This window comes from Quercus robur, chromosome 4 (assembly GCF_932294415.1).
Source record: "Quercus robur chromosome 4, dhQueRobu3.1, whole genome shotgun sequence".
In the NCBI taxonomy this organism is placed as follows: domain Eukaryota; kingdom Viridiplantae; phylum Streptophyta; class Magnoliopsida; order Fagales; family Fagaceae; genus Quercus; species Quercus robur.
The window spans coordinates 3,883,659-3,905,068 of NC_065537.1; the positions used below are offsets into that span (position 1 = coordinate 3,883,659).

At 38.2% G+C, this 21,410-nt stretch overlaps 1 protein-coding gene across 3 annotated transcripts; it reads right to left on the bottom strand.

Moving 5' to 3' along the window:
* Nucleotides 1-327: 327 nt before the first annotated feature.
* Nucleotides 328-18,301, bottom strand: LOC126720383 (metal tolerance protein 9-like). Of its 3 annotated transcripts, XM_050422801.1 has the most exons (6): nucleotides 17,821-18,299; nucleotides 15,039-15,151; nucleotides 2,551-2,787; nucleotides 1,723-1,791; nucleotides 1,151-1,381; nucleotides 328-839 (listed from the first exon to the last, which is right to left on the bottom strand). In XM_050422801.1, the coding sequence occupies exons 1-6, from the start codon at nucleotides 18,140-18,142 to the stop codon at nucleotides 492-494; spliced, it is 1,320 nt and encodes a 439-aa protein (XP_050278758.1). In that variant the 5' UTR covers nucleotides 18,143-18,299; the 3' UTR covers nucleotides 328-491. The 3 variants fall into 3 exon arrangements, with proteins under 3 accessions (XP_050278758.1, XP_050278759.1, XP_050278761.1); XM_050422802.1 differs by lacking the exon at nucleotides 1,723-1,791 and having other exon boundaries at nucleotides 17,821-18,301; XM_050422804.1 differs by lacking the exon at nucleotides 2,551-2,787.
* Nucleotides 18,302-21,410: the final 3,109 nt, after the last annotated feature.

A 21,410-nucleotide genomic window follows, 5' to 3' on the forward strand; every position in this document is an offset into this window, starting at 1 on the left:
GGCCCTTGTGCTCTGGCAAGGCTCAGATCTGACATTACAATTGCCATCATCATCATCGTCAAAGGCTGAGCTCTGATCAGTACAATTGTCATCGTCATCGAACTGTGGTCTTGTGTTCAGGCCTAGTAAATAAATAAGAGGGATAGTTCATGATTAGTGGAGTTAAGCCATCAGCAACCCATTTGAATTTTGAAGGCCCTTGTGCTCTGGCAAGGCTGAGCTCCAATCATTACAATTGTCATCATTGTCATCATCATCATCGAAGGCTAAGCTCTGATCAGTACAATTGTCATCTTCATCAAACCGTGGTCTTGTGTTCAGGCCAACTAAATAGATAAGAGGGATACTTCATGATTAGTGGAGTTAAGCCATCAGATGGTAAATTGTATACTTGTCATTACAATAAAATATTGCACCACATATTAATTAAATCAGCAACTCATTTGAAGTTATGCTCTAGCAAGGCTAAGCTCTGATCATTACAATTGTCATCAAACCGTGGTCATGTGTTCAGGCTTGTGAGTATACTCATAATCCGTATGCACAAAAGCTCTCTCAACTTCAGGCAGTTGCTCCAGCTTCACTTGCAATGTCTCACCAATATCATGCGCTTTGCTTAGAACCATGTATTGTGGCAAAACTATGTCAACCTCCACAAAATATTGATCAGAACCAAATGTGTATGCTCTTACTGTGTCAATGTGCTTGATATCTTTATGGTGGTTCCATATCAGATATGTTAGCTTTGCCAAAAATTCAGGTGGTGCTGTCCTTCCAATTAGTGCAGATAAATTCTCAAAGAACGTCTTCTTCCATGTATTCATTGTATATAATAATATCTGCATCACAGGTTCAAGAAATCATTGTAATAAGATAACAGTAAGGTTCAATTCCAAGGAGCCAAGAAAAATTCCATCCTCATGCCACTTATAGATCCATGTCAAGGCACAGCGTAGAAGTGGAATATCACTTGAGAGAGAGTGGAAATACCATTTTTTTTTAATACAAAACACAGTAAGTGGTAATTGTGATGGTTTTGAGAAAGAAAAGATATTGGAAACCAGTAGAGTGGCTGAACCCAATTATCTACAGTACAGTAAAAAGGGGAGAAATATAAAAAGAAAAGAAAGTCAGTTGCATTTGAACTCACTATAATAGCTCCAGTAGGATCAATCCACCAATAATATCGAATAGCCAGGACAGCTGCTGCCAAACTAATTAAATTAGTTTTAACGCTGGAAGAATGATGTTCTGCATAGGCTCTAACAATTTTATTTTCAAATCTTCGACAATAGAATGCGAGCATAAACTGCACCATAATTACAAAGGTCATTACTCCAATCATCCATTTCTCCTTCTGAGGATCCTTTTCAGGCTCGGACTGTAATCAACACATGAAATGAAGATTATATTAATCACTGATATTGTAAACGACTACAATATAGAACTTTAGAACAATCATGCTCAAGTGTATCCACTAACTCAGACTGTGATCTAACTAGGACCTCATACATTTGGGTAGTAACTCTAAACCTATGCCAACCTTTTTGTAAAGTACCAATGACTAAGGAAACATCGGAGCTCTGAGTTCTGACAAGACATCAAGAAGGGTGCTTTAAAACCTTCTCAAATCAACTTAGGTTATGATGTATCCTAGTCCTTTGCTCACCACCATCTATATCCTTAACTTAGGTTGAAGCTAATATGATCCAAGTTGCATACCTTTGTAATGAATTGTTTAGCTGCCAGAAGCAGTAATTGTAATCCAAAAGAACCAAAAACAATCATTCCCTGCGAGTTCAATATAAATTAGTAAAATACTTGATGCATTCTAGCAAGTGTTGTAAAAAAAGTGTTCAAACAGAGTCTGGGCATATATGATGCGATTATTAGCTTGCCTTGGGTCCACATCCCCATAAGTATTTTATTCCAAAGTGTCTAAGCCCAAAACCAATGCGACATATTCCCAAGTGTAGATTGTTTGACCACTTTTCCATTTAATCACAAAAACAAAACAACAATTTTATTCCAAAATGTCAATTCCTAGGTTGATATGCAGAAGCAAAAAGCCAATGGTCCCCTGCATTTTCTCAATTAACAAGATCCGCCAAAAACCATTATTTAATTTTTATTTTTGCAAACTCAAAAGACTCTAAGCTCAATATTTCGATACAAATGAGAGACTAAAGCATAACCTGATGAATTAGGCATGCATTTATATTAATTTCAACCTTCTTGTAATAGAATAAAAGTAAAACTGTACCCTAACACCATTAAGTGTTTCTTTATTGCTTTTCCTCTAGCATTTGTGGAATAAGATACAGTTGAGGCAACAGTAATGGTGGAAATATTTATTTCACTCATTGATCGCATTAAGGATTGCCGAAATGACAAAAAGGAAAGCATGCAGCCTACAGAAAAGAGAACACTACTTTCTACTATGGCAGTAAAACTTATTAAACTGATTGAAGGAAGGGAGAGTCTTAAATTCAAATATACATTAAGGTATTTCCAAATGCACCCTCACAATTGTTGGATTGAATGACTTACCACTGGCTGCATCCGTTTCTTTCCAATGGGATACTTATGCGGGCTTGGGTTTTGCATAGCATGAGACGTAAGCCACAATATAAATCCCCACAAGAGATCGAAGAATGGATCCAAGATTGAGGCAATAATTGACAATGATTTGCTCTCAATAGAAGCAAAAACCTTTAATGCAAAGAGCACGATGTCAGCTATGTTTGTTACAAGGATAGCCATCCTCTCACGCTGCTTCATCTCATCCTGATAAAGTTTAAATAGATTAACAAAAAAAAAAAAAAAATTCAGTTTCTGTTTTCCGGGAAACGAGACAGATTTTACTTGAAAATAGATTTTTTTTTTCTCTTTTTTAGCCTGAAGAGGGAAAAATTGGAGGTGACGGATCCATTTAGATGGACTTGATAGTGCAAGACAAATGGGCTAAAGTAAATGGATCCGATATGAATGCACCTAGGGTGGACAGATCAAAAGGTCACGTGGCACTCAATTGGTCATTATGTGGTCTCCAAGAAACTCTAAATGGAAACGACTTGCGTCTCAAGATTAGCCCTAGTCCATAGAGTCCCAATATGAATAGAATTCTAACATGAAGAGGATTTTGGACTCCATAAGGAAAAGACTTGTGACGCAAGGAAAGAAGTTTGATTCTACACTACTACACTACTATAAAAACTCGAAGACCCTCAGAAAAAATGTACGCATAATTCACCCCAGCTTTGGCACTCTAGAGTTGTGAAAAGTTCTAACTTGACCTTTGGAGGATATTTGGCCAGTACCACACCAGTGCTCTCTATTAGGTCTTCTCTTTTTGTTGTGCAGGTATTGTTTTGAGCGTGCAAAGGCTGTGTGACTCACTTGTGATTTTTCGGCATCATTAGTTGGCATCGTCTGTGGGAACGTTTGCGATTTTGTAAGCCATATTATCGCCTCCCAGACAAAGAGTTGCATGGTACTTACTCACTCGATGGCGACCACCACCAACAATCAAGGCGACGAACCACGACCCACTGCCTTAGAGAGGCAAGTCCAAACCCTTACAGCAATGGTGGAGTGCCTTACCAAATAGAATCATGATCGGGAGGAACAGTTGCACCAGAAAAATGCAGTGATGGACACCCAAACGGAAGACCAAGAAGGCACCAGTGCTGAGAGAAGGAACCAAGAAGGCTCGGAAGGGAGTAATACGTTGAGCAGGCCAGAGCGACTAGACACAAGCCGGCCATCTGTCACCGATATGGTTCCGCCTCACATTGTCACTGAGATGTAGATGATGAAGGAGTAGATGGACTTTATGATGAATGCCCTCAAGAGACGGGTGTCTAGCGACCTCAATGACTTAGTCCATCGAACAGATTCGCCATTCACTGCCTCTATCACCTCATACCCCCTTCCACCAAAGTTTTGTATGTTGCAGGTGGGAAATTACGACGGATCCAAGGATCCCTTGGATCACCTGAAGTCTTTTAAGACCCTAATGCACCTACAAGGGGTACTAGATGAGATCATGTACAGAGCCTTCTCCACCATGCTGAAGGGATCCGCAAGGATCTGGTTCAGCAGGCTAACGCCAAACCCCATTTGTACCTTCAAGGAGTTAAGCGCCCAGTTCGCCTCACACTTCATCGGGGGACACAGGTACAAGAAGTCTATTGCATGCCTGATGAACATTAAGCAGCAGAAAAATGAGACGCTGAGGTACTACATCACCCGCTTTAACAAAGAGGCTCTCTCAATCGATGAAGTTAATGATAAGATACTCGTGGCCACGTTCATGAATGGACTACGAAAGGGTAAGTTCCTATTTTCATTATACAAGAACGACTCAAAAACAATGTTGGATGTGCTGTACAGGGCAACCAAGTACATGAACACAGAAGATGCATTGTTGGCTCGAGAAGAGAAGCCTAAGAAGAGAGAAAGACATGAAGACATATAGTAGGACAGGAGACCAAAGATGACAAGGACAGGAGAACGACGGGAGGACAGGTGCCCAAAACCCCCCCACAGGGAAATTCACGAGTTTCACCCCACTAACTACCCCGATGACCAAGTTTTGATGCAAATTAAGGACAAAGGAGCCCTGACCTTTCCAGGCAAGATGAAGGGAGACCCTAATAAGAGGTCTAGAGACAAGTATTGTTGATTCCACCGTGACCACAGCCATGACACGGTCGACTGTTACGACCTGAAACAACAGATAGAAGCCCTTATTCGACAAGGAAAGCTGCAGAGGTTCTTCAGCAAGGACAGGACGGACCCACCCTAAGAGCAGGCTCCCCGACGGGAGAATGAGCGTCCCAGGCCACTTATAGGGGATATAAGAATGATTGTATGGGACATAACGGCTATTGGGTCGTCCAAAAAGGCTAGGAAAACTTACCTCAGGATGGTTTAGAACGTCCAGCTAACAGGTTCCGTACCAAAGATAGCACAGATAGACAACCCCATCATTGGATTCTCGGAAGAAGATACTCAACGTCTTCACCACCCACATGATGATGCACTCGTCGTCAGCATACGAGTGGAAGATTACAATATGCACCGGGTTCTATTCGACAATGGCAGCTCGGCTGACATCCTTTACTATCCAACATTCCAATAGATGAGGATTGATAGAGAGCGATTGATTCTGACAAATGCTCCGCTTGTTGGATTCGGAGGAATACGGGTGTTCCCTTTTGGGTCAGTCACATTATCAGTGACGGTGGGCAACTATCTCCAGCAGATCACCAAGGACGTAACCTTCCTTGTGGTCGACTGCTCATTTGCTTACAACGCCATCATAGGACGACCTACACTCAATTCATGGAAGGCTATAACATCAACCTACCACTTAATGATCAAGTTCCCTATAGATTATGGAGTAGGGGAACTGCGCGGAAGTCAAGTAGCTGCGTGTGAATGCTATTTAGCTATGATAGAGATGGACGACCACCTCTAGGCCATGAACATAGAAGAGCAACGAACAATAGCAGAATCGGCGCAAGAACTAGAAGAAGTGACCCTTGATGACTCGAGGCTTGAGTGGACGACTAGAATGGGTACGTTGGCTAGTCAACCAGTACATCAAGCGCTCACGACATTTCTAAGAAAAAATCAGGACGTATTCGCTTGGAATCATGAGGACATGCCAGGGATTGACCCCTCAATCACAGTTCACAGGTTGAATATGTCGCCCTTATTCTTTCCCATTCGACAGAAAAAGTGAGTGTTCACTCAAGAACGAGACAAAGCCATAGCTGAGGAGGTTTGGCAGTTACTAGAAGTAGATTTCATTCGAGAAGTGTACTACCCTGACTGGTTGGCAAACGTGGTTATAGTCAAAAAATCCAATGGAAAGTGGAGGATGTACGTAGATTTCATGGACCTCAATAGAGCCTGCCCTAAGGATAGTTATCCGCTACCACAGATAGACATCTTGGTAGACTCAACCGCGAGACACCATCTTCTCAGCTTTATGGATACGTTTTCAGGCTACAACCAAATCAAAATGGAGGAGGCTAATCAAGAGAATACTTCTTTTGTTACCAGCTAGGAACTCTTCTGCTATAAAGTGATACCATTCAGACTAAAAAACACAGGGGCAATGTACCAAAGATTAATGCTGGTGAAAAGCTTACAAGAAGGCGATCACTTGAGCAATCTCCAAGAGACCTTTGACACCCTCCAGGCATACAACATGAAATTAAATTCGAATAAGTGTGTGTTCGGGGTTACAGCGGGAAAGTTCCTAGGATTCATGATATCCCAAAGGGGTATCGAGGTCAATCCAGAGAAAATACGGGCTATAGTGGAGCTAGCCCCACCGAAGACAGCGAAGGAGGTGCAAAGCCTAAATGGCAAAATAGCAGTATTAAACAGGTTCGTCTCAAGGGCGACAGATAAATGCCTACCGTTGTTCTACAAATTGAAGAGATCGTTTGAGTGGATGGACGAGTGCCAGCAAGCATTTGAAAATCTAAAGTTGTATCTTTTGTCTCCTCCATTACTCAGCCCATCCAAGCCAGGAGAAAAGCTCTATCTGTACTTGGCCATCTTGCAGGCAGTTGTTAGTGGAGCTTTGGTAAGAGAAGAGGATGGGTTACAGAGACTCATTTACTTTACAAGCTGAGTGTTTCGAGGAGCAGAAGAAAGGTATCCCCAGATGGAAAAGTTGGCTTTCGCATTGGTGACCATGGCACGAAAACTTAAGCCATATTTTCAAGCACATACTATTGTTGTCTTGACGGATAAGCCTCTGAAAAGAGCTATGAGTAGCCCCGAGGCTGCAGGATGGATGGTGTTATGGGTAGTTGAGTTGAGTGAGTTTGATATACAGTACCGTCCATACACAGCTATAAAGGGACAGGTGGTGGCTGACTTCATTGCTGAGTTCACCCTCATGGAAAGCCAGGGGGCAGAAGAGATCCCACAATGGAGCATCCACACAGACGAATCCTCCAATAAGCAAGCAGGAGGTGCCGGCGTAGTACTCCACACTCAGGAGGGAGATAGGATTAACTGCATGATCCACCTGGACTTTCCAACGACTAATAATGAAGCAAAATACAAAACTTTGATTGCAGGATTGGACCTCGCGAAAGCAGCAGGGGTTGAAAATATGATCATACACTACGATTCCCAAGTTGTAACCGGTCAAGTTAATGGTAGCTATGAGTGCAAGAATAAAAGAATGAAGAAGAGTACCTTGAGGAGGTGAATGGTCGAATTGGTAGCCTCCAAGTTAGATTTGTCCAAATCCTAAGGGAGGAGAACGAATGTGCCGATCAACTAGCTAAGGTTGCCTCAGCCGAATATATGCTCATCCCCAATTAGGTATTATCTTTCATCCAAGTCTCATCACTTATAGATGATGGTGCGACTATGTAGGAGGTAGGTTCTGAAAGCAATTGGACCACACCATTAGTCTCTTACCTAAGGAATGGCATGCTGTCGAACGAGAAAGACGCTGCAAGGAAACTAAAGGTCCAAGCATCTCGATTTGTTCTAATAAAAGACATCTTGTACAAAAGAGGCTTCTCTTGCTTGTACCTAAGGTATTTAGGCATCGAGGAAGCAGAGTACGTCATGAGAGAAGTTCACGAGGGGATCTACGGAAACCACTCAGAAGCACGATCATTAGTCCACAAGCTGATTCGAGCGGGATACTACTGGCCCACCATGTAGAAGGATGCATAAGCTTATATCAAAGCCTGCGATAAGTGTCAAAGGTTCAGTAACGCCATCAGACAGCCATCCGAGGAACTCACCCTTATTACGGCCCCATGGCCATTCGTTCAATGGGGATTAGATATCATGGGTCCCTTCCTAACAGCGATCAGGCAGTTGAAGTTCCTGGTAGTTGGCATCGATTACTTCATGAAATAGGTAGAAGTAGAAGCAATAGCCACCATCATAGAAAAGAATATACGGAGCTTCGTATGGAAGAACATAGTTTGTAGATATGGTATACCTAGAGTGCTTGTTTTAGACAACGGAAAGCAGTTTGATAACGATGCGTTCAAAGACTTCTGCTCACAACATGCATTCAGGAACCACTACTCGTCACCCACCCACCTGTAGGCCAACGGACAGGTTGAAGTCACAAACCAATCATTGCTTAAAATTATCAAGACTCGGCTTGAAAGGGGCAAAGGGTATATGGCCTGAGGAGCTGCCGAGTGTACTATGGACTTATAGAATGACAGTTAGAACACCTACAGGAGAGACGATGTTCTGGCTAGCATATGGAAGCAAGGCGGTCATCCTAGCCGAAGTTAGACTCACAAGCTACAAGGTGGACAATCACGATGAAGGGAGGAATGATGAGGCTATGCTAACAACTAGATTTAGTGGACGAGGTAAAAACAACAGCTAAACAAAGTCTCGCGTGTTATCAGGACCTTATGGCCAAACATTACAACTCCAGGGTCAGACATAGAGACTCCCAGGTTGGAGACCTTGTCTTGAGAAAGGTAATAGACGCCACCCGAGACCTTGCCCAAGGGAAGCTTGGCCCCAACTATGTAGGACCTTACAGAATTATGTTATGGAAAAGGAAAGACACCTACCACCTTAAGACGTTAGTCAGACAGAAGTTGCACCACCTATGGAACACAGAGCATCTAAAGAAGTACTACCAGTAGTAGGTCACTAGCAGCAAACGAGCAACGACACTTCTCATTTCTAGTTTATTTCTTTATAGTTTAGTTTCTATTATCTTTCCTTATTAGCCCAAGGGAAAATTTTCAAGTTTTTTATTTTTCAAGAACAATTTCTACGCATGAATTACCATTATAATGAGAGGAGTAACCCGGAATCGCCCACATGTTATATTCCTACACACTTAATCCACAAAGTGGATGAATTTAAATTATAAAATCCACAAAGTGAACAACGAATTCAAACTTTGAAATCAATAAAGTGGATGGATTCCATTTAGAAATTCAAAATATAAGTCCATATAGTAGACGGATCCAACTTAAGGTTAGATCAATATTGCCAGTCCATAAGTGGACGAGCTCATCCTAAAGGATGATAACTACATAAGTACATATAGTGGATGGAAACAACTTAAGGTTGGATTAATATTGCTAGTCCACAAGTGAACGGATTCACACTAATATTGCTAGTCCATATAGTAGACGGATTCAACTTAAGGTTGGATTAAAGTTGCCAGTCCACAAGTGGACGAACTCATCTTAAAGGGTGATAACTATAGTCCATATAATGGATGGATACAACTTAAGGTTGGATTAATGTTACTAGTCCATGAATGGACGGACTCATCCTAAAGGATGAAAACTAGAAGGTCCATTTAGTGGACAGACCCAACATAAAATTGATTTAACTCACTAATCCACAAGTGAACGGGCTCCTTGAAGAGGATAACTATAAGATCCCTATAGTGGACGGGTTCAACGTAAAGTTGACACTACTTATTCATCAGAGGACGGATCCATCTAAACGATGGTTTTATTTAATCACCAACTACATGTTTAAAGCCATAAAAGTAGAGGGATAAGTAAATATTACTTAAAGCCCTGAAAGGGAAATGTTCAATGACGGTTAAAATAAAACATAAGCTATTATCCAATATCTTTACAAACCTAAAAAAAATAAAAAATAAAAATAAAAAAACTACGCGATCTGGGCAAGAGTTTCATTCTTCTCTTCAATCATTAAATCCTCAGGGTGATGAGCCTGATTAGGATCTGGGTTTGCTTGGCCATCAACAACATCTCCTCTGTCACCATGAGGATCGTTGGCCAGGGTATTATCAGCAAAAAGTTCATCTGTACTCTCGAAGTGGATGGGTTGAACTAAGGTTTGGTCTTGGGTGTTGATATAGACATGAGACACGTCTAAGTCAGGATAAGAAGTCTTGGCTTGACGGAGGGCGTTGTCAAAACCCTTAGTAAATGAGCCTCCAAGCTCTGCCAGAAGGGCGTCGGAGTCACGGTACTCTAGTACAGCTTCTTCCTTCACCTGACGGAGTCGGTCCTTGGCATCACAAGTTTCCTTTTCCTTGTCTTGTAGGACTTGCTTTAGTTGCTCCGTCATCTTCTTAAACTCATCCTTAGCTTGCTTTGCCAAGGCAAGCTTCTTTTCCTGGATTACCTTTCGAGCCTTCAGCTTATTCAACTCATCCTCCATCAACCTCACCTTCTCCCGTATACGGTCCAACGTCATCTCATGGTTGAGGCAACGGCCCATCAACCCCTTCATCATAAGCATTGTCTGAAGACAGATGAGTTAGTAACAGGAAAGTTGATGAAAAGGAAAAAGTTAAAAATAGACGGTTGCGAAATTACTTGAGCAATGCAAAAAAGACCCGTCTCCCTTATAGCCTCGGTTGCGTGGTTGCTCAAGTCCTCATAATCGTGAACTGTTATGATGGACGAGAGTTGCTCTAATGCATACTTTGAGTCCTTTTTAGCAGAAGGATTAGGACCCGTCATTAGTCCTTTACCCTTTCTAGGGCTGGGTTTAGTGACCGTCATCTTACCCTCAGCCTCCAACCCCACGACGGGTTCAGGGACAATTTTAGGCTTCTTAAGGGGGTGACGATCACTCTTCTCTGGTTGTTTCCTCTTGGAGGACGGGTTGGCTGAACCCGGCCCCTTAGAGGTCTTACGCCTTTACTGTTTTTGCATAGCAGCTTGCTACTTGATGTTCTAAAACAAAGCAGACAGACAACTATTTAGTATAAAATTTAAAAAAAAAACAAAAAAAAAAACCAAGGTTTGGATGACAAACTTATGTTGACGGACTTGTGCGTCATATCGACGGGCGGCTATGGTTGGCCCTGGACCGTCATAGTACCAGTGGAAAGTGTCTAGCGTGACCAACTTTGCCCACGTCCTCTCCTCAAGCTTGGTTTTGCTAAAAATCCTTTCTAAAAAACTCCACTCCTCTAGAGAAACTTGTGGACGGTCCTGAATTGTAAAGGAAGACAGTTAGTGGCATATTAGTTAAAAACTATAGACTGAATATGAACGGATTCATACCAGACGGGGCTAGTATGCCCCATGTTTTGTCGACGGGCATGTGATCAGTGTCACCAAGACGACACATCCATTTGTCACCTTCCATGAAAAAATACCGACTCTTCTAGTTCCTGTTGGAGTCGGGGGTCTCACACACAAGCCTCAACAACGGGCTCCTAGGCATAAAGCTATACATACCTTTTGACTGAGCAATCTTATCTAGACGGTAACAATGAAAGAATTCTTTCACCGTCAGCCTCCGTGCTCCATCAGACAGGACCCCGTACAAGACCTCCACACCGAGGCCAAACCTAGATACTGAAGGAGTTGACGGTGAAGTGAACTTAGGGGGAATCTGAGCCCTACCTTCAGCATTTGTTCATAGACCCCAACGCCCTCAACGCCCTTGTAGTAACACTTTTCTGACATGTAGGGTAGATAGAGAGGTATGTTAACAGGGATTTGGTACTTCTCCTTAAGTGTTTTAAAATGAGATTCTTTAATTGTAGAGGTGAAGTCATTGACCATTCATATGGGTAACATGATGAACACCCTAAGTCCATCAGGACCCATGATAGATTGAACCAGGGGCTCAGCATAATCCAGGCCTTCACTATAGTCATCCTCTGGCCTTTCCGTCTCCAAACCCCCATCCCTTAAGGAAGGAAAACTAGTTGACGGACTCCTTAATTTCTTCACTCGGACTGTTAGGGTCTTTGTGACCTGATGGGTACACTTCATCGTAACCCACTCTATCGCACACAAACGACTGGTTACTCAACGCATTTCCATGACCTATACGTGATGGTAAATCCTAAGACTTTGACGGGTCTATAATGGATGACGGTAGTACAAAGTCTAGAGAAATAAAAAGTGCATGACTTTTTTGAGGGAAAAGAGTGCTTACCAGATTGGACAGTAAAGAAGTGTTAATAACGGATGAAACAACTGAATAGTATGTTTGTTTGACAATAATGACAGGTGCGCTCTGATCGAAGATTTCAGTAGAAAGTAAAGGAAAGAGAGGAAGGGAGTTTGGTTTATATGGAGGGAACGGCACGGAAGACGAAGGGGGGCTTCGATCTAAGTGAGCAACCATTCAATAAATGTCATGTGTCCTTTGTCATTAATGATCTTAGGCCAGCCTGTCAAGGCTAGGGGTGTTCCTCAAGGGGTTGGATTGAACCGTCACCCCACGGGTCCTTGCACTTAAAGATCACAAACCGATGGGGTGAGAAGGCAACTGAAGAGGGAGAAAATTGGAGGTGACAGATCCATTTAGATGGACTTAACAGTGCAAGACAAATGAGATAAAGTAAATGGATCTGATGTGAACGCACCTAGAGTGGACAGATCAAAAGGCCACGTGGCACTCAATTGGTCATTATATGGTCTCCAAGAAACCCTAAATGGAAACGACTTGCGTCTCAAGATTAGCCGTAGTCCATAGAGTCCCAATATGAATAGAATTCTAACATGAAGAGGATTCTGGAAGATACGCGCATTGATGGAGATCTTCTCCATAAGGAAAAGACTTGTGACGCAAGTAAAGGAGTTTAATTTTACATTACTATAAAAACCCGAAGACCCTTAGAAAAAAGGTACGCATAATTCACCCCAACTCTAGCAATCTAGAGCTATGAAAAGTTCTAACTTAACTTTCGGAGGGTATTTGACCAGCACCACACCGATACTCTCTATTAGGTCTTCTCTTTTTGTTGTGTAGGTATTGTTTCGAGCGTGCAAAGGCTATGTGGCTCACTGGTGATTTTTCGGCATCATCATCGCCACACTCCAAAAAATTATTAAGAGGGAAAGACATAGAAAGATTAACAGAGAAGGAAATGAACAAAGCAACAATTTGGTTTATTCATATAGAGTCTTATTGTGATCATGTATTTAGAGGAGACTAACTCTGATCTAATTGGCCCATGTGGCTCAAGATGATTGGCTAACTATTTTAGCATGTGTTCTAAGAACTAGTCATGTGTTAGGTGTGCTTAATTCTTAACTAACTAACTAAATAATGGAAAAGATGAAATTACAACAATTATTAGAAGATTACAAGAATCATATCAGTATGCCTATAACATAATTTGGGGTTTCTAACATTTCTCTCCCTTTCAAAACACCTTGCCCACAATGTGGTGTTATTGAGTGGCATCTTCATGAGGGGTGGTCGGCAACCTATGAAACACAAACATGAATATGGGCACAAGTATGGGTACGTATATGACACGTTGACACGACATTTTTTGAAAAATTAAAACATGGGTATGATAGGGATACGTATATTAATTAATTAATTAATATATTATTATCTTTATTTTTAGATATTGTTAAGCATTTATTTTTTCATATAATGTTAAATATATCAATTCAAGAACAGTAAAGGATGATAAAGTGAATTCATGACTAATATATAATGTTTAGAAATTAGAATACAAACCAAAGAATAAGATCTAAAAGAGTAAATAAAAGATAACTAGATAAATGTTCAAGATCAAAACTAAAAAGAAGTAAAACATAAGTTTCACTCTCGCGTCCTGCCATGTCTAGAAAATTTTCCCAAAAAAAAAGAAAAAAAGGACAAAGCCAAGACACGGGTGCAAAAGTGTCCAAGGTGTGTCCCATGTCCAACACGAGTACGACACGGGTACAGCACCTGAAATGAAGTGTTCATGCTTTCTAGCCGGCCACTAAACTAATATTCCATTGACATCTTGACTTGTAGCCTTTTTTTTTTTTTAATAAAATTTTTTGGGTGCTCATATGTTTCTTTTCTCATCAATTTTGGTTGGTTTTTTTTTTTTTTTAAAAATAAAAAATTGGGTTAATTTCTTGTGCTCTTTATTTTATTTATTTATTTAATGAAGTGTCCATCTATACACAATTTTTTTTAAAAGTATAATGTTTTACTTTTTATTTTATTTAATGGGGACATGATGGTAAATTTATACAAACTCCATTTTTAATCTTCTCATTCTTTTTCTCAACCAGACAAAATTTTTTTACATCCCTCCACTTTTCCACCTTCCTAACTAAACTCAAATAAGAGAAACTAAAATATTTCTATTCTCCTACTTTTCTATCCTCCCAACAAAATGAACCCTCAGATTAGGCGGTTATACTTTGTTGTATGTATAAATAGTAGTGTCAATGTATTTATCATGTATGCTCTCATTTTTTGTTAATTAATAAGATCGAGCAATTCTATTTTGTTCTTCTTGAGAGAGTGAGAGAGAGAGAGAGAGAGAGAAATTTGTTAGAAACCAATCTTGTAGGCTACATTAAACTCCATCCAATTTGTGCAGAACCCCGATACCTCTGCTTCTTGAATCCATTTCTACGCCTCTCCTTCCATGTGATAAAAGGACGGCTTGAAATGTGGTAAAGTGTTGTCAAGAGTAAAGAATTCATAGACTTTGAGAAGACATGTAAAAGGATCTAAACCTTTGATTTTGGTAAATCCATGGAACTTTGATGCAATGCAACAAATTTGGTCATCCCAAGATCAATGAATTTGATATCACTTGTTGATCAATGAATTTGATATCACTTGTTAGGAAATCAGTGGTTCTTAATAGGGATGAATGGAAATTGTTAGGAAATCAGTGGTTCTTAATAAGGGGAGCTGGAAACTTTGATCAAATAGGTTCACGAGGAGACAAATGTGTCATAGAGGAAGAAATATGATCACAAATAGTAGTCAGTCAATTTATTTTATACAATCAAACTCAAAAATTTCCTTCTTGTTTTATTCCAAAATTTTCCATTTGACACCACTATAATGAACATGCATTTAAAATCATCAAGCTAGGGGGGAATACAACTAAAACAAAAGAAAGGAGTTGGGCATGATGCCATGACCCCCACCTTGGATGAAACTCTATGAATATGTCCTCTAAACGCAATAATATTTGAATTTAGAAACCAGCATTAAAAGAATTTTCAATTCCTACAAAATATAAAATATCACAAGAAATATATGAAAGTTTTGGGGGCTAGGGGTGCAGAATAACCAACCTCTGCTGGATTTCCAGAAGCACAACCTGTTTCAATCATGGTCTCCACCTCAGTATACCCTTCAAGTAGCCTTTTTTGTTTCTTGTAGTAATCATTGACCTTGCGTCGTTTCCCTACAGCCAAAGAGTACAACTTTCACATTACATTCATCACTATAATAATGGAGAAGGAGGTGAATGAAAGCATCCAAAGTCATCAACTATTCATGTTTCATTTTCCAAAAGAACTAAACATCAGGTATATTAAAGAATAAGAAAACATTGATACATTATGATTATAACTCCGTAACAACTGATAACAAGAGTAAATATGTGAAGTGCGGCAAGTGCATTGCCAAAACTCCAACAGGAACTTCAAAGCTGTCGCGTTATCTAAAGTTATTCCCTAAAGCCTTCTGACTCCATCATTCAGAAATTTTAAGTGCAAGATGTATGGAATGCCCTCGCTGTTAAATGGAATATCCCAATAGACATCTCATAATCTCATATTTGCAGATGTAATTCATGATCACTTTCCAATAAACTATTATCAATTTCTGCAGTGTTGATTTTTCAAAATTTGACATATTGATTTTATGGATTTATCCTAGTATCCTACATAACAATTCAATCAACCTCTTCTCTTGAATTGTAAAGTTATGATACTTTATCTTTTATATATATATATATATAAATTAATATTTCAATTGTCCTTCTGTTATTTATTTCTCTAATTTAAGATGTTTCAAATTTCCATATTCTATAGTCTATTCTGCCAAAAGTTATTTAAAAGAAACAGTGATCATTTACTTTTAATTTTATTGTGTTAAGAAAATTTATCTCCAAAAACAATCTTCCATGTGGTTCATTATTCATTATTCAATAAATCTAAGGAATTATATTAAGTTGTGTCTTAAAGTGCAAAAATCAGATAACATCCATCAAAAAAATCAGTAATTGGGCTTAGTGTGGTGAATGTGGGCCTTGAATTTTGCCCAGAAAGAAGCCGGAAAAAGAATAAATAACACAACTTTCAATCCTGACTATTCTAAAACACTACTGCGTAATTCAATGTATATGCACATATACAATAAAAATACAATTACAATTATATATATTTTTTTAAGAAAAGATTCAAATTATACATAATATTAACTTATTTTATTATTATTTTTTTTTAAGTTATACATTTCTAAAATATGTAATGGTTTCTCATTATATATGTGTGTGTGTAAGATTTAGAATTCAATCGGATTTAGACTCTTTAGTTTTTTCACCAAATAATTCATCCACCGCCACAAAATTTTAAAAAATAAATAGATACATGGCGGAAAATTAGACTTTAATTGAAATATAACTTAGAATTTAATTGCATTTGAACTTTTCAATTTTTATACTTAATAAATCACTTGGCATAAAATTAAAAATTAAATTGAACATGTGACAAAAAGCTGAGAATTCAATAAAAATTTAATTGGAATTTTTTTTTTTTAGAGTTTTGGATTTGGACTTCAATTGAAATCTAATTTAAAATTTAATTGAATTTAGAATCTTCGATTTTTACATTCAATAATTTATTGACACAAAATTAAAAATTAAATGGGACACGTGACACAAAATTGAGAATTCAATTAAAATTTAATTGAATTTTTTTTTGAGCTTTGACTCTATATATATATATATATATATATATATATTCAATTTCTAACTTTGCTTCAAACTCACATCAAAGTGCTTGGAAATTAAGAAGAGAGAAAGTTTGAACTGCGAGTTTAGCAATACGTTATAATTATCTATTAAAAAAAAAAAAAGGCTATATATATATTCGGTGCCTAACTTTGCTCAAAAGTTAAAACTCACAACAAAACAAAAAGGGCAAATACCTCTTTGCACGTTATATCAATATATATTACACATATATATACATGCTTTTTATTATTATTATTTTTTGGACAAAATTTAGGTATGGTACCTTAAGTACTATTTTTCAGATTCTTATCTTAAGATTTAGTCATGTGATTACTTAACTAAAAAGTAATTTTTCATGAAAAAAAATTCACATGACAAAATCTTAAAAGGAACCTAAAAAATGGCATCTATGTACTGTAACTAAATTTTGCTCTAATTTTTTTTTTTTTAATGAAACATAAATACAGACATAAATAAGCTCTTGTTGCCTAACTCAAAAAATGTTGAACCAAGTAGTTTTTCTATTTCACTTGTTGGTAGGAAAGGTAATCAAGTGGTTCAATTGTTAGCAAAACATGCTTATGGGTGTTGAGAAATTTGTTACTTGAATTAAGGAGAGGCCTTATTTCTTATAATATGCTCTCTCAACTGATTTAATTACTTTTTGTTTATGTGAATGGATTTTCAGTTTCCTATAACCAAAAAAAAAAAAAAAAAAAAAAAAGAAACAAAGAAGAAGAAGAAGAAGAAGAAGAAAAAAAAGGAAAATGTTGAACAAATACATCTTTGAAAAAAATTACTTGTGGGTCTTGAATATTGGTAAGAGAGAAGCCCAAACACAAGAGAGTATAAAAATATTTTTAACACAGCTTTCATTCTATATTTCTGCTTTGCGATTCTCAAATGGAAACTCATCACAGGCCGTGTCGCGCCCGTATCAGCGCTGTATCCGATTTAAATAAAATAAAAAAAAAAAGTTTTTGTTCAGGGCGTATCTGACACAATTGTACCCGTATCCGACATGTACACATGACGTGTCGGACACGGTTACGTTGCCAATTTTGTTGCATCCGTGCATCATATTACATATGTAAGGATTTGTGAAGAGGGCTTACTTGGGGTAGGAAGAAGCCGTCGCAGAGTGAAGGAGCCATGTTCAGCATCCCTTCTTTCAGGCAATGGAGGGAACTTTTCCAGATTTATCCCCCATGACTTGGACGGCATGTCGTTTCTCACCACTTCTGGTGGCAATAGAGGCTTAAATTCCAAATTCCGCAAATTCTCCAATTCTGGTCGCAATAGATGATGCTCCAATTCTGGTGGCATGTAGTTTTCCCTCAAATCTAGTAGCCTTAAAGGCTCCAAATTCTCCAATTCTCGTGGCGATAGAAGAAGCTCCAATTCCGAATTCATCTGCTCAGAGGCCGCCATCTCCATGTTCTTTGAGGTGGAAGAAGGGAGGAGTTACGGTTGCTTGTGACTTTGTTAAATGAGAATGTTGGTCTTGCAGCAGTGATACTGGTGTGAAGTATGAACAAATATTGTTGCAAAAGAAAACTTAAGACGAACAGAGGCCAATAATAAGAGAGAGGAAAGTGCAGCGTTACTTCTTTTTTTTTTTGTGTCAACGTCAATGCTTCAAAATTTGATAAAGGTGGCCCTTTTCTTGTTGAAAAATTCTGGTGTCACACGATTCATTCCCGGTTACACAATTCTGTGCACAACTCGCTTACATGACGTGTTATAATTGATTATGTAATTAAGTGTGGCATCAGAATTTCTCTATCTTATTTGCTTTTTTTTCCTTCCGGTCATAAGGTAGACCCTTTTCTTGTTTGCTTTTTTCTTTTCGGTTAACATCAATATTTCAAAATTTCACACAGGTAGGCCCTTTTCTTGTTTGCTTCTTTAAAAATGATGCCCAAATGAAATTCAAAAGCCTATTAAATTCATTTGAAAGGCATAACAATTGTAAAAACTTTATTAGAATTTATTATAAAAATATTGTAAAATTTTTATGAATGTAGTACTTCTCCTATTTATGTAAGTTTTTATTTTTATTTTTTTTTAAATTAAAACATAAAGAGAAAATATTGAAGCTGTAATTTATCCCACTTTTAAATTTTTATCATTCTTTTCTCTAGGTGTTCAATCACACTTGTTTTCATATCTACAACTCAACTATTATCATATCACATTATTTTAAACAAAACTTATCATCTTCTCTAAACGCATTTAATACTTTACACATTCTTTGTACCTACTATCACAGATTTTTTTTTTTTTTTTTGGGGGTGGGGGGGGGGGGGGGGGGGGGTTGTTTAAAAGGGGAAATTGCATTAAAATTAACTATCCATAAAAGGCGAAGTAGTGGTTGAGAGCCTTAAGAACTACATGCCAGAAGCATCAGAGTTTAAAATAATACATAGATCATCAGTAGGAGGAGAATCTAAAACAACAAAATTCCCTAACAGGGTGCTGCCTTCTTTAGCAAGGTGATCAGTGCACCTATTCGCCTCCCAAAACACATGACTAATCTTGATTCGTTGGAATTGGCATAGGAAGTACCTGCAATCATTAAGCAACGAGGAGTATGAATTGTTAGAGGGTTTTGTAGATAGAACTAGGTCAACAATAACTTTTGCATCCAACTCCACAAGGAGTCGGGTTATACCAAGCTAGGAAGCTAACATCAAACCATCCCTTAAAGCCCAAAATTTTGCAATGATACTGTCTGCTACACCAATGTGTCTCTTATAGCCCTTGATCCACTTCCCTTGATGATCACAGATTAGGCCTCCCTCACCTGCTTTCCCTGAACTCCCAACTATCACGGGGTTTGATGTGTTCCCATTCGTGCTGGTCAACTTTTTATATTTTATTTATAATAAGATTTAACCTTTCCATTGCTTTTTTTAAGGTATGTTATTTAATTTGTATATTTTTGAGTAACTAATACTTCTTACTAGGAATGGCAACGGTCGAGTTCGGGTTAGGTTTCTTTATGCCCGAACTCGACCTGTAGGTTTGCTCTGGAAGCTCGAACCCGCCCCGTTTAATAAACGGGTTTTTTTTTTTTTTTTTTTTTTTTTCTGTGCCCCAGACCTATGAGCCCCGCCCAGCCCATGCCACTTCAGGGCCCAATTCATGGCCCAATTAAGGAAAAAAAAATGGTTGCCTGAAGCCCTAAACCTCCACAAACCTAGATTAGAAATCCCCCAAAAAAAAAAACCCAAGATCATGTTCATCAATCTAGATCAAAAACCCAAAAAAAAAAAAAAAAAAACCCCAGGATCATATTCTTCGATCGAACCAGAGTAGCAACTAAACACCCAAACACAAACACAAAAATTTTAGATTTTTTATTTTCCCTTTCAAAATCACAAACACAAACACAAACAAAGAAATCACAAACCCAAACCAGATTCTCCAAAAAAAAAAAAGAAAAAAAAGAGAAGAACATATTGTGATATTGAAGGCACAGGGAGGAGGTAGAGTGTGAGCAATTGAGGGGGGCGACGGTGAGGCTGTGAGGCCGTGAGTGTGGCTATGCGGGTTGGTGAGAGTGACAACTTAAGGAGTTGAAGGCGGCGGCGGTGAGGCTGTGGCCGTGGTTGTGAGAGTGATTGGAGATTTGAGAGCGGGTGGGTGGCGGCTCAAAGATGAGAATGGGAGAATGAGATGAAAAATGAAATGAATTAGGGTTGTTTATAAGGGTAGTTAGGTCATTTTATATGTAACCGAGTTGGGTTTGGGCCAGGTTTTGATGAAACCCGGGCCCGACTTGGACTCGCTTCGGGTTTTTTGTTTTAAACCCATATCTAACCTTATTTTTAATCGCGTTGGGTTGGGCCGGGTACTTGCGCGTTGGGCTTGGATTGCCATCCCTACTTCTTACATCTGCATAAATAAGTTTTTTTTTTTTTTTTAAATAATAATAAAAATCATATTTAAGATAAACTATATTTAAAGAAAGATTAAGTGAGTTAGTTATATTATTAATTAAAAAAAGAAATATTTATGAAAAAACTATGTAGTAGGTTGTTATTTTTTGTTACTAGTAGGCAAGAAAATAATTTCAGTGATAAATTCAAATTAGAAACCAATAACAACCTGCCAATTTTGTTATAAAAATATAGTGAAAATGTTATGAATGTAACACTTCTTCTACTTAAAAGGCCTCACTATATCTCATTGTACCCAGAAGGGCCAAAACGCATAAGTATTTTATTTATTTATTAAAACATGAAGTGAAAAGATTGAAGCTGCAATTTATCCCACTTTTTATCTTTCTTTTCTCTAAGAGTCTTCAATAACACTCGTTTTCACATCTATATCTATTATCATATCACATTTTTTTAAACAAAACTTATCAACTTTTCTACACACGTTTACTACTTCACTTTTTCTTTGTACCTACTGTGACGGGGATTGATGTTTCCCATTTGTGTTGGTTAATTTTTATATATTGATTATAATATGATGGAACCTTTCCTTTTAAAAAAAAAAGATATGTTATTTAATTTGTATATTTTTGGGTAACTAATATTTTTTACATCCGCATAAATAAGTTTTCTTCAAAATTAAAGTTAATAAATATTTTATTTAATATCAACTATATTATAAGAAAGATTAAGTGCATTAGTCATATTATCAATTAAAAAAATAAGGGCCGTTTGGTGTAGAAGTTTGAGTAATGTTGTTT

Excerpts from the sequence above, each read along its gene's own strand:
- LOC126720383 (XM_050422801.1), bottom strand. The coding sequence starts at position 18,142 with ATGGAGATGGCGGCCTCTGAGCAGATGAATTCGGAATTGGAGCTTCTT. Across the intron at positions 2,788-15,038 it reads CTTCTGGAAATCCAGCAGAG|GATGAGATGAAGCAGCGTGA; the intron begins GTTGGTTATTCT and ends AAACTTTATCAG. Across the intron at positions 840-1,150 it reads ATCCTACTGGAGCTATTATA|ATATTATTATATACAATGAA; the intron begins GTGAGTTCAAAT and ends CCTGTGATGCAG.